This window comes from Lagenorhynchus albirostris, chromosome 3, assembly GCF_949774975.1.
Source record: "Lagenorhynchus albirostris chromosome 3, mLagAlb1.1, whole genome shotgun sequence".
Classification (NCBI taxonomy): domain Eukaryota; kingdom Metazoa; phylum Chordata; class Mammalia; order Artiodactyla; family Delphinidae; genus Lagenorhynchus; species Lagenorhynchus albirostris.
The window spans coordinates 79,718,836-79,732,994 of record NC_083097.1 but is presented as its reverse complement, the minus strand read 5'-3'; the positions used below and the strand labels follow the sequence as shown (position 1 = coordinate 79,732,994).

Genomic DNA, 14,159 nt, shown 5'->3' with positions numbered 1-14,159 from the left:
GCCTAATAGGGATGTTGCTGGGTCAGCAGAACGATAAATTTTAAGACGTTTGATGCAATATTGCCAAACTGCCCTCTGTCCCAGTTTAAATACACACCAGAGATGTTTGACTGTTATTCTATACCAGTACCAGTATTGGCTATTATTGCTTAGTTAGCATTGGTCAAGTTGATGGATTAAAGAAAGAATTACATTTCATTGTAACTTTAATTCACATTTTAAGAAATATACCAATGAGGTTGTATAATTCTGTGTTTATGTTATTTGATTGCTTTTTAATAACCTTTCATATATTTTTACAAAAGGACAATGGATATTTTCCTGATTTATGAGAATGTTTTAAGTGTTAAGGCTCTTAATAACTCTTTGTCATTAATGTGCTATTTTTTCTGTTTTGTTTGCTTTTTAATTTTGTTTATAGAATATTTTTGATACATATTTGTTAATTTTGTCAATCTTTTATAATGTTTTCTTTGCCCTTAACATAGAAGCCTGCTTTACCTAAACTTGGGCAAAATTTTATTTTCAAATTCCAGATTAGTTTCAATGGAAGTGAAGGGAGGCGCAGTAGAAGTAGGAGATACTCTGGATCTGATAGTGATTCAGTCTCAGAACGGAAAAGGCCAAAGAAACGTGGAAGACCACGAACTATCCCTCGGGAAAATATTAAAGGATTTAGTGATGCAGAAATTCGGCGGTAAGATGACATAAGACCATTTTTACTTCAACTTGCTTTTAGTAGGGGGTGAAATTAAAACAAATTCCATAAATTTTAAAGATTAAGATGTAAGTTTTAGAGGAGGCAAATATATGATAATTGTGTAGGGATTGGGTGGTTCTGCTTTTGGTTGTTCTTTATAACTATGGGTAAAAAATGAGTTTGGCATTAATCTTTGCTGTGTTATTTATTGGTACTCTATTTAGACTGCTAAATTATTTTGGTTTTATTAATGTGGTTCAGAATAGTGGCCCTTTTGAATAATGAATGTATATTTCAGTACATTAGATTATTTATTAAAAATTCTGACTGTATTTATGACTCCCAACATTACTCTTTACATGGGAGTAATTTAGTTCCATATTTTTCTAGTTTTTTTACACAGAGGTGATTGGTTTTTTGAAACTCACCATGTTAAAAGTGTTTCTGATATGTCCAAATAGGAGTTGAGGTAAGATTGGCCAGGCAGGATAAATTGTAGTTTTCTTTCAAAATATGTTTGTTCATATATACAAATTTATTTTAAGGGGAATGGGATAGCAGCTTACTTTGTTTATGTAATATTTTTGCATATGAAATTTGTGAAAGGTTGTTCGTTGTTGTATTTTGAGAGTTTGTTGTTTCTTTCAAGCCACTGTAACTCTTTTCTTTTAAATCATAGACCTGACTAATAAAGTTCTTCCTCATTTTTTTCTACCAGAAAACTAAATATATTGTTAGATTTTGTTTAGGGTACTTTTATGACCACCTGATTTGTTGGACTTTCTGTCTCTAGTTGAAGAGGCATTTCAACTTCTACTTCTCCTGGATATTTTCCCTCATCCATCAACCACTTGGGTAGCTTTGTGCTTAAGTAATATTTATTTTTCCATTGTTGGTATAATACCATACATCTGAATTAAAGCTATATTCAGTAAACTTTTATCTACACTTGAAATGTGAGGAGGTGTAATGTAATTGATAATTCTGGAGACACTTCCTCTGGTAGCCTTGAACCTTTTTTGTCTTGTGGAAAAAATAATTTCTAAAATAAAATTTAGCTTCTGTTTTATTTATATTAGTTTCTAAACATCATCCTGGGTGTTAAAAAATATATCTTGTCTTACTTGGTTTATCTTAATGTTTTGATTCTAGCATAGTTTATTCATTTTTGTTAGTAACAGTGCCTTGAATTTCTACACTAACAAGTATTATTTCTATATATTTATATCTATTTTTTAACGAATAGTGAAGCCCACATTTAAATCAAACAATTATTTTCTGTTAGGTTTATCAAGAGTTACAAGAAATTTGGTGGCCCTCTGGAAAGGTAAATACATCTGTCATTCTCAGTAGAATTATAGAATGTATCACATGCTGTCAGCTTTATTTATACTATTGTTAAATTTGCTGTAAAAGGTTTTTATAAAGTTAACCTGTAGAAAGCAAATTTCAGATAGATTTTTGAAAGCTTTTTGTACTATCCTTAATCCTTTCTAGTGTCTAAAGTTTTATCTACAAATGAAGTTTTCTATAAAATACATGGCCTGTAAAACATTTGCATTTTTATAATTGTAAGCTACTTTTCAAATGCTTTTTCTTACCTTTTCATCACAAGCTTATAAAATAGCAGATTCATCTGTAGAGAAGCTAAGTTGCTAACCTAGCCTCTGACTTAAAGACCAATTTTATTTAACGGTTATTCTCAATAACTGCTATAACCACTATCTTAATTATAGAGTGGCAGAGACTCAAATTGGTTTAATTCTATTTTTCTCCCCAAAATTCCATCTTAAAATAGAGATATTTTCTGTTTTATTTTGAGATGACTTGCATGAAGTTACAATGAAATACTTACATAATTATGTTAGATGATGAAAAAGATGTTTTGAACATTTATTATTCATATTTTCTCAGTGTATAGAAATTAAAAAATTATAGAACTTTACTCTTATAATATGTCTTAAATGGCTCCATTTTATTCTGCATATTTACCTGAAAATTGTATTATTTTATTATAGATTAGATGCAATTGCTCGAGATGCTGAATTAGTTGATAAGTCAGAGACAGACCTAAGACGACTAGGAGAATTGGTACATAATGGTTGCATTAAAGCTTTAAAGGACAATTCTTCAGGAACAGAACGAACAGGTAATACTAAAATGAAAGTGATTTAAAGAGAGGTAAATGGAAATTTCAAAATATGCTTTTATTGAGTTAGTTAGGTATTATATCTTAAGTTACCTATTCATTAGTCTTAAAAGATGCTTTATAAAACAAAGCAAGGCCATTTCTGGGTAAGAGAAAATGGGCAGCAGAATTATATCATTGAAGGCAGTAGAATCCATCTGCCTGGTATATTTTCTGGCTGGGAGGTAACATCAGGAATTATTGTTAGTTGTACTATATTTTTAGTATAGATGAGATATTATAAGTATACACATGTGATAATGGTTTTAGCCTAGTTACTTTATACTTATTTTGTAATTCATCTATCTAAATAAAAATAGATAAGATTCAGTAATTATATGTACTGAAAAAAATCATTCTGGAACTCTTATTTAGAAAGGCTGACATATTAATAGATTGATGTATCTTATGCATTTGCTAAAGTACATGAAATGCTTTTTCTGAATCTTCATGTGCTATATTATAATCAGTAGTATGTACTGAAAAATCTCGAGTGAAATTTAGGGTTTGCCAGCAAGCCTCCCCTTAACACAAATAAGTAATACTTTAAAATATAGGTAGGGGCTTCCCTGGTGGCACAGTGGTTGAGAGTCCGCCTGCTGATGCAGGGCACACGGATTCGTGCCCCGGTCCGGGAAGATCCCACATGCTGTGGAGCGGCTGGGCCCGTGAGCCATGGCCACTGAGCCTGCGCGTCCGGAGCCTGTGCTCCGCAACGGGAGAGGCCACAACAGTGAGAGGCCCGCATAGCGCAAAAAATAAATAAATAAATAAATACAATAAAATATAGGTAAATAGTACTTATTTATATAAGTAATAACATATTTTGCTTTGCGTTTCGTAGTATATAGTTTATACTTTTTAATATTCTTTTCCAAATAAGGTGGTAGACTTGGAAAAGTAAAGGGTCCAACATTCCGAATATCAGGAGTACAAGTGAATGCCAAGCTAGTCATCTCCCATGAAGAAGAATTAATACCGTTGCACAAATCCATTCCTTCAGACCCAGAAGAAAGAAAGCAGTGAGTTTTTTACTTTACCATTGTAAAATATTTGTTGTTATTCAATAATTTGGATATGAATGTATGTTAAAAATGTTTTTTATGCCATTGGCCAATTTGAATAAAATGTTTTTAAAACTAAAAGCATAGTATTTAGAAGTTGTAATGACTCATATATGTTTTTCAAAATTAATTTTTAATAAGGCAATTATAACTTGACAGTGGCTGTTAACTTTAATGATAGGTATATCATCCCATGCCACACGAAGGCAGCTCATTTTGATATAGACTGGGGCAAAGAAGATGATTCCAATTTGTTAATTGGTATCTACGAATATGGATATGGAAGCTGGGAAATGATTAAAATGGATCCTGACCTCAGTCTGACACACAAGGTACTTAAATATTTCTTGATTCTGTTGACCGCTGATGTTAAATTGAATTTTTTGCTTTCAAATTATGTTAGAAATAAGCTCAACTGGGAGTCAGGAAACCATGGCTCTAGTTAGCTGTGTGACCTTGGCTTCTTTGGAATCTGGTTTTCATGAAGGGATTGAATTTAAATGATCTCTAGATTCTGCTTTACCTCTGAAATTACATTTTTGTTATTAAGGCATAGGTATATTTTTCTTCATAGTATCAGGTTAAAAGTAAACCTGTCATTCAGTTATGTTATTCAAAAGCAAAAGAGGATTGTTTTTTATGTGTGTGTGTTTATATATTTTTTTAAAATAACAAACAGTGTTTGTTTAGGTGTCTCGGTGATTTGATGCCACCACACTAGTTATTATAATCATTTCTTTGCCTAGAATGGAAAACATTGGAAGCATTGCCCTATGCTTATCATTTATCTTTTTATATTTTACTTCTTCATGGACAAGTGGGAACCTTCAGATATTTGTCATTTGCTACTGTAAAACAAAATTAGTTTATGTTTTCATTGTAAGAGTTTCCTCACAGTACATGCTTTGGGTCATCTTCTACATGAATGATACTTTTTTTTTAATTAATTTTTTATTTTTGGCTGTGTTGGGTCTTCATTGCTGCGCACGGGTTTTCTCTAGTTGCAGCGAGCGGGGGCTACTCTTCATTGTGGTGCGCGGGCTTCTCATTGTGGTGGCTTCTCTTGTTGCGGAGCACGGGTTCTAGGCACACAGGCTTCGGTAGTTGTGGTACACAGGCTCAATAGTTGCGGTGCACGAGCTTAGTTGCTCCGCAGCATGTGGGATCTTCCTGGACCAGGGATGAAAACCTATGTCTCCTGCACTGGCAGGCGGATTTTTAACCACTGCGCTACCCTGGAAGTTCTGATAGATGATACTTTATATTCTAGGAATTTTTGTATACTTTATACTTAAAATATACTGTTGAGAAGGAAGGAAATCTAAGAATACTATGATGTTTAATAACACTGAATGCCAATACACCATTATATATTTGAAAGAAATTTCTAACCTCATACTGTGTAGTCTCATTTTGAATAGAGGGATATTTTTCTCATGTATTTAGAATTCATTCCCAGATAAATTGAATCTTTGTGGCATAGCTATAAAAAATGTATTTTGCATTTTAAGCTGTTTATTCCTACAGATTTTAAGAGTTGTAACTTGTTAGTGAATTATATATAGTTTTTAAATGAGTAACCCTTTTTTAAACAATGATTATTATTTCTCATGTTATTTATTAAAGACAAGATGAAAAAATTAATTGCTTTTCAGATTCTTCCAGATGATCCTGATAAAAAACCACAAGCAAAACAGTTACAGACACGTGCGGACTACCTCATCAAATTACTTAGTAAAGATCTTGCAAGAAAAGAAGCTCAGAGGCTTTCTGGTGCAGTAAGTTAACATATGCTTAAGAGCATTTACTTTTGAATAAGATAAATCTAGTTTTCTGATCACCCTAGACACCCGTGGTTACCATGGGCTCATCAGTATGTTTATCTGTAATTTAGCTTTATTTGAATATGGTAATATTTTGCCTTAAATGATCTCAGCATTCATGTTAAACCTCTAGTGAGTCCTGTCTTTCAGAATGGGATCTGTATTTTCCTAGTATTTAGAAAGAGAGTGGGAGCAACTTTTGGAGTAGAGTGGAGTGCTTTTTGAGAGGACAGGCTTCCATTATTGTTTCATTTGGAGACATTGGGCAGCTTAAGGAATAGCATTAAAGATCACCAAGCTTATTTATGAGGGCATTTCACAAAAGAAGGAAAAAGACACTAAAACAGAGGTGATTGGAAACTAAAGCAACCCTTGAAAGTTTACCTGTGACCACAGTGTCAATAACTACCTGTGTATTATTAAAAATAATTTCTGGGCTTCCCTGGTGGTGCAGTGGTTGAGAGTCCGCCTGCCGATTCAGGGGACACGGGTTTGTGCCCCCGTCCGGGAAGATCCCGCATGCCGCGGAGTGGCTGGGCCCGTGAGCCATGGCCGCTGAGCCTGTGCGTCCGGAGCCTGTGCTCCGCAACGGGAGAGGCCCCAACAGTGAGAGGCCCGTGTACCGCAAAACAAACAAACAAACAAAAAATTTCTAAGGCTATCTCTGGTGACATTGGATTTAGTTGAAGATAATAATAATTTAGGAAGGTGAACAACCCTCCTATTTCTCTTTTTTTTTTTAAGAAATAATTACAGTTGGTTAGCATTTATTCACATTAATTTGTACTTGATTCATTAAGTTATATCACTTTTGTTGATAATAACTTTCTAAGATTGGTGTAGCTTAGTGCCAGCAGATTAAGGATTGAGTTGGAGTGTGTGTTCTTTAGCTTTATAGATGTGGTATTTAAGATTTTTTTTTAATGGAATCTGTGGGGTTGGTTAGAATAAAAATAATTATTTTTAGGGAGGTTCAAAAAGGAGGAAAGTAAGAGCTAAGAAGAATAAAGCAATGAAGTCTATAAAAATGAAAGAGGAAGTAAAGAGCGATTCTTCTCCCCTGCCCTCAGAAAAGTCTGATGAAGATGATGATAAGGTAAGAATGTGTTTTAGAAAAGCAACCTGTTATATAGAAAGGGAACATGGCATATTTTTAGTATGCTTTACATTTGAAGTTTGAAGTAAGGCTTGAAATTTTACTTTTAGATACTGAAGTTCTTTTTTATAGTTTGCTATGTAGTCTCATTTACAGAACAGAATTTCTACCCATCCAATAGAATATTATATTTCACTACAGGGATAGAGCAAAGGTCCTTCCTTTTCAAACATTTGCCATTTGAAGACATTCTGTCTCCTTTAATTTTGTTATGAATTTTGAATGGGATTGGCTTACCTTAATTTTTATAGGAAGGTAAATATTGCATGTATCATTACTAATGGGATTCTGAGTTACTTCTCTCAGAATCCACATACATGCAATACGTAGTCATGCAAAGAAAATAAATTAGTCTTTGTCAAGATTTGGTTAGTAATACATTGGCCATACTTGCACTTTTCAGGATGAGATCACTTCTGTGAAACATCCAAATAAAAAAGTTAAAACAGAAAGAGACAGTGAAGAAAAACCTGAGCCAGATGTTTGTATAAAGAAGGAACCAGAAGAAAAGAGGGAAGCGAAAGAAAAGGAAAATAAAAGAGAACTTAAAAGGGAGATAAAAGAAAAAGAGGATAAGAAAGATATAAAGGAAAAAGATTTTAAAGAGAAAAGAGAAAACAAAGTAAAAGAAGCTATACAGAAAGAAAAAGACATAAAGGAAGAAAAGGTATGCAAATCATAATATAAAACTTAGAAAGTGACACAACAGCATATTTACAGTTTAGGAGAATAAATTGTCTGTCAGCCCAATTAGTCTCAATAACTGAGTTCTTTAAAAATGCATATGGGTATCTAGTAGAGGAGAAGAACAGGTTTGAATCCTTTTTGATGCCTTACCTAATAAATAATGTTACAGAATAGCTTTATTTTTGGTTTCCCCAAATAAAATGGGGGAAAGATCAAATAGATAAGAATGTTAAATGTGAGTAAACTTTATAGAATAAAATGGGACCGTAATTCTTCTGGAAGTGTTAATCATTTTTGCCTTTGTTGTTGTGTTTTTTTTTCATCAGTTGAGTGAATCCAAGTCTGATAGCAAGGAAAGATCTAAGAAATCTTCAGTGTCGGATGCTCCAGTTCATATCACTGCAAGTGGTGAACCAGTTCCCATAGCTGAAGAATCTGAAGAGCTAGATCAGAAGACATTCAGCATAGTAAGTAGTAAAGTTTCTGGTTATTAGGAATAATTCATATAGCATTTTATTTAATTTATATTCATCTTTTAAAACTTTAACTTTAGAAATGTGTTTGAATTTGATAGCATTGCAGTTCAAGCTGACAAAAGCAATAGATTTAAATTTTGAAAGGTATCCTAAATTTAGAATCAACCTAGAAAAACTTCTTCATAAATTAAAGATTTTAAGAAGAGGTATTTAGGGAATAAACTTTTTTTCCTCCAACTTTAGAATTTTAAACTTTTCAATTCCTGAGCCTATTATCCATATAACAGTGCTTTTTATCTACAGTGAAGGACCCTTCTTTTCTAATCTTCTACAGACCAGTGTTTTTAGAAAATAAAATAAAAATGAAATTAGGAAGAAAAGAATATAAAATATAAGCCCTGGTGTTGTATTACTAGATTCAGTAGGTATAAATTTGCACTGTCAAACTGATATAAAGGTTTCTAAAATTTCTGTACCTATCCTGCTTTGGACTAACACAGGTTCATAGACCACACTTTGAGGAACACTGGTCTAAAATATTACTGGTTTTACATGCTACCATGCTTTTATATTCATCAGAGTCAGGGAGAATCTATCTTGGCCTTTCTCCAAAGGGTTTATTTGCTGTATATATTCAGGAACGCAAATAATCTTATGGGTGTAATCTTAAGTCAGTTTTATCACTGATACTAATCAAATGCTATACTTGAAAGATGGAAATTTTCACCTTCTAAAATTATATTTGTGTTCGACCTACTACATCCTTTTAGATCCCCAGCTCATCTTCATGTCCCATTTTCTCCTATTGTGTACTCTGACTAGATGATATTAAGACTGAGAACGCATTTATTCATTTCCTACTGATTCCATTACATGCCCTAATATAGTTCCAGATATGCTCTTTAAATAACATAGTTCCTGCCACAGTTTTCTTGTCCTCCTCACTTTTGGCTGTTTACATCCCTCTAATCTCTGAGAATATTGGGGACATTCCCAAGTAAGCTGTTGCAGCTCCTGTCTTCCATCTTACTTACTTGAATGAACATATATCTTATCTCTTGACTTTCATTTTTATCTTTTCTCCAGGTTCACATGTTGTGATTCCTTAGCAACTTTTAAGGCTAACCTTTCTATTTATGGCCTAGATCTTAATCTAGCCTCTCTATCCATTTTCTATTGTTTTTGTTTTTTACCCCCTCTGTATTGGGTGGGAATGGGTGATGGTGTGCTTTTGCTTTTCTGAGGTGAAAACACTGAACTCTTCTGAACTGCTTCCCCTACACTATGTGCTCCATTACTGAGGTAAGTGAAATTGCACCTCTTGCCTCTTCTTTGCCCACATTTCCTCCTTAGCCATCTGACTTGTTCATATAACTGATGAAATGGAAAGTTTTCTTTTGTGCCCAGTGCATGAATTTCTTCTTCATTAACCTTCATAAATGATTTAAAATCTCTTGTATTATGGAAAGGAATAATGGAATAGTTTTAAACATGGACTCCAGATTTTCTGAGCTTGTATGATTAAGATTTTCTTGGGGGCTTTCCTGGTGGCATAGTGGTTGAGATTCCGCCTGCCAATGCAGGGGACGCGGGTTCGTGCCCCGGCCTGGGAGGATCCCACATGCCGCAGAGCAGCTGGGCCCGTGGGCCATGGCCGCTGAGCCTGCACGTCCGGAGCCTGTGCTCTGCAGCGGGAGAGGCCACGGCAGTGAGATGCCTGCCTACGGCAAAAAAAAAAAAATTTCTTGGTATATACATTTTATTGTATTCGGGAATAGCTCTGATTATTAAGAAATTCACTGGTCTTTTCCCAGTCTTCATTTTCCTTGACATCTTTGCCTCATTTAGCATCTCTTGATTTTCTTGTGTCTTATTGATCTGTCTTCCTAGATAGCAGTATAATTTAGCAGTCAAGAAAGTGTTTGAGGTCAAAACTGGGTTTCACAGATGTCATTTCATTCTAAGCTTCAATTTCTTTTTCTATAAAATAGAGGGAATGGTATTGCAAAGGTCTATTGTCAGAATCAAATTTAAAGCAATGAACACACAGCCTCTGGTACCTAATAAGTGCTTTATAAACATTAGTTATCATTGCTCCAGTTCCCATCTTTAGGCCTTGACCTTAGCATAGATTTTAGTCATCAATTCCTCTCTTTTTCCTCCACTCACATTCAATGAGTAAATCATATTGGCTCTAACACACTGGTTCAAGCCACAGCCATCTCTTTCCTAGATTATTTCAATAGCTTCATAGCTGTTCTCACTGCTTTCACCCTTCGCATCTCACCCTATACCCTTTTCATACCCCAGTTTGTACTCCACACAGCAGCCCAGACCGACAATAACTGTTACAGGGATAATAAAGTCACCCCTTGTTACTTTTCTGTTTAAAACCCTTGAATGGCTTTCCCTCTCGTTCAGGATAAAAGATTCATAACAATAGTCTAAAAGATACAGCATATGGTTTACTCCCATCATCTCCTGCTGTTTGCCTGACTCACTTGGTTCCAGCGACACTGGAATTCATACTGTTCCCTTGAACATGTCAGACAAGTTATAGGACATTTTTACTTGCTCTTCCCTCTGCTTGAAATGGCTTACTCCTTCATTTTCTTTAGATACCTGCTCAAGCATCACCCTTCTCTGAAAGCTTAAGTAAGGTAGAAAGCTCCCTGTTCTTTCTTGCTTTATTTATTTTTTTATCATGGTTGTCACCATCTTAAACACTATGTCTTGTTTACTTATTGGCTCTATTCTCCTACTAGACTACAGGTTCCATAAAAGCAGGGTCTCTGTTTTATTTACCACTCTGTTTTCTGGGTCTAGAACAACGCCTAGAATATAGTATGTATCCAGCCTACATATGTTGAATAAATAATTTTCTAGCAGAATATAAACTAGAAAATTGAACAAGAAACAGAAAATGTAGAGAACAAATATGCGTAACCCTAAAAATTAGAAAGGAAATTTAAATTTTCCCTTTTTTAAAGAAGACATTAGGCTTGGCTGAGTTCTAATTTTAACTAAAGAATAAATGATTCCAGTGTTAAATTATTCCTGACAAAATGGAAAGTTTCCCAACTGATTTGGAGAAATAGGTCAATAAAACAGAATAAAGTACTCATAAACAAATTTGCACATATAATATAGACACTTAATTGATAATAAGAAAGGCCCTTCACAGCAGTGATGTAAATAAATGGTGGCATTGGGTCAACTAAATATATTGTCTGTAGTTGATCCATCCTTACATTCCCCAAACTAACTCAACTTGCTACTCATGGATATAATTACTATAAAGTTGTTTTTGCATTTGTATACAATAAAATTTATCTGCAGTTTGCTTTTTTAGTAATATTTTAATTCTGGTTTTGGTATAAGGTTAACAGTTTTTATTACACAAACTGGACTTTACTGAATGGTACAGTTTGGGTGTGTTGTCCTTTTACTAGCATGCTAGTGCTCTGTAGGCCAAGGAAGAGGTTGGTTTCCATCAACTACCCCCACGTCCCTGACTGCCCAAATACGATAGAAGCAAAATTCATCATTAGCTACTTCGGCCCCAAGAATAGACAGTTTATACTTTTAGCTATATTGATGTTAATAGCTTTGCCAGTATATTATATAAAGATTATTATTTATGTATTTATATATAAAAATAGCTTTGCCAATATATAAAGATCTTTTTTTACATTTTATTCTATATTATAGTCAATACATAATATTGTTATACTCTGAAATATTTTGTTATCTTTTAACGTTGTCTGTTTAGAATGGTGTTCTACAGTGTAAAAAGTAACCATTTTTATAAAAAGTAAGTAAAATCCAAGGCTTTTACTTAGGCAAAGACTGATTTTAAATGATAATGGAAAGCCTTGCTTTCTGAATAAAGTCTGAAGGAGAAATGCTTGATGTTTAAGAGCTGTGAGGTGAGATTTAATGCTCGTTTTAGCATTAGACAATGCTATATTTACTCAGGTAAGTAAGTATGATTGAAAGAAGTAGATGTTTGTTGAATTCATGGTTTTAATACATGTATTTGTGTTCTTATTTTCCTGTTTTAAAGTGTAAAGAAAGAATGAGGCCTGTCAAAGCAGCTTTGAAGCAACTTGATAGGCCCGAGAAAGGCCTTTCAGAAAGAGAACAACTGGAACATACTAGACAGTGCTTAATAAAAATTGGAGACCATATCACGGAATGTCTGAAAGAGTATACAAATCCTGAACAAATCAAGCAGTGGAGAAAGTAAGTGATGTATTTTTCAGGAAGTGTTAAATTTGTAATTTTGTAACCATCTATTTGTCTCTTGTATTTCAATTTTTTTTCTACTTCTGAAGTTTAGGTAACAAAAAGTTTAAAAAGGTAACCTGAGGATGATTGCTTTCACTTTTTCCTTTAACTTTAAAGCTTTTTATAAATAAGTGATTACTTAATTGTGCATCATGATAAACCACAGGTAGCATCTCTGCCTTTAAATAAATAGTGAAAGGCATTTCATTAAAATTCAAATCGCATTTTATTTTTAAAAATCTCCACAATTTACCAAATTATTCTCAGTAATATCTTCAGAGGTTGGTATACCAATTTGTTACATAAATTTAGCAATTCATCTTCTAAGTATGACTAAAGCCTTGTAAAACTCAATGTCCTCAAGCAATGTAAAATGCAGACTTCTGTTTTCCTCTTCATCTTAGAAGTGGCAGCAATTTGATTGATTTTAAAGTTACAGTTGGTTTTAAAATTATAAATCTGAACTGCTATGATATGATACTAATCACTTAATGATTACCAAATCCAGGACACTGTTAAGCCAGACTACTAGACAGGATAGGAAAAAAATAAAATGAGCATAAACCAGTCATTGATATCTGTTTATTAGCCTTCTGATTACTTTGCTACATGTAGTGCAGCTATACATCAAAACAAAAAATTTAATGACACATTTCTGGAGGAGGCATGATGATTACACAAAAGTTAAAAAAAAAATTTCTATCCTTGTCCCTTTTCTTCTTAAATTCAACCAGGACCCCCATTTTAGAAAGAGGAGATAGAAGTTGATCGTGATCACTAGGCTTTTGAAAACAAGTGAAACTGAGCTCATGTCTAAAGAAACTGAAACCATTCACAGACATGAAGAAGAGCCTAAAGTCATGTGCCTATAATGACATGGAATGATCACTGGAGTTGGCATCACAAGACATGCATGCTTAGTTCCATCCTGGCTAATTTTTGGCTTTGTGACCTTAAACAGTTACCAATATCTATGAGCCCCCCAGTATTATCATCTGTAAAATGATAAGGCACTGCATATTTTTCAGTTATTGAAGGGTAATGATAAGATATATTATGCAGAATGAGAGGCAATAATTCTCAAGTACTATTCATAGTGTCTAGTTGAATCTTTTATTTATGGTTGGAATATATATACACCGGAGCTTAATGCTTTCCTTAAATACCATAAAATAGAATTACTCCATCCTTCTCAAGCTCTTATCAACTCATACAGGGACCCCTAAAGTACAGAACCACAGGACATGGACATGAATACAGTAGAGTTTAATTATATATACTAGGATTAAATGAGAAGATAGCGGAATTCCTCTATCTTTTTATATTCAAGATCCAAAGTTAAATAAATGTTCTCTGTCAGTGGCTCCCAGACATATTCTTGATTGTTGCTTGTCTGTGATAAAATTAGGGAAAAAGGAAATGCAGTGAGTTTTTAAAGCTAAATTTAGTTAATTTAAAGGATTATATTAAAGTTATTTTCTACTTTTTAGTGTAAAGGAGCTTATTTTCTCTCTGACAAAACTTGTGTACTACATACCAGTTTTTAAACCTTAATATAATTAGAGTTTAGATTTTTGATGTTGTGAAGAAGGCAGAATATCTATTTTACCTGCTTTCTAGATTAGAAATAAGCAGCATCTCGTTGAAATTACATGTCGACTAATACAACTGGATGTTATTTCAGGTTTAGGTTGTTATTAGGAAATGGGGGAGGGGGGTAAAAAAACCTTTAAAAGAAGAGAGACCAAATAGCCAGGAGACATTTTTCTTTGTGT

General features: G+C 33.7%; 1 protein-coding gene across 1 annotated transcript in view; it reads left to right on the top strand.

The window, feature by feature from the left end:
* CHD1 (chromodomain helicase DNA binding protein 1) overlaps positions 1-14,159 on the top strand; it is a 74,894-nt gene that overhangs the window by 50,302 nt on the left and 10,433 nt on the right. The window contains exons 24-33 of the mRNA XM_060143328.1: positions 537-697; positions 1,986-2,027; positions 2,719-2,849; positions 3,772-3,910; positions 4,134-4,284; positions 5,608-5,730; positions 6,743-6,871; positions 7,335-7,598; positions 7,945-8,085; positions 12,161-12,339. Of these exons, the coding sequence (XP_059999311.1) occupies positions 537-697; positions 1,986-2,027; positions 2,719-2,849; positions 3,772-3,910; positions 4,134-4,284; positions 5,608-5,730; positions 6,743-6,871; positions 7,335-7,598; positions 7,945-8,085; positions 12,161-12,339 (1,460 nt within the window). The remainder of the gene's footprint in view (positions 1-536; positions 698-1,985; positions 2,028-2,718; positions 2,850-3,771; positions 3,911-4,133; positions 4,285-5,607; positions 5,731-6,742; positions 6,872-7,334; positions 7,599-7,944; positions 8,086-12,160; positions 12,340-14,159) is intronic.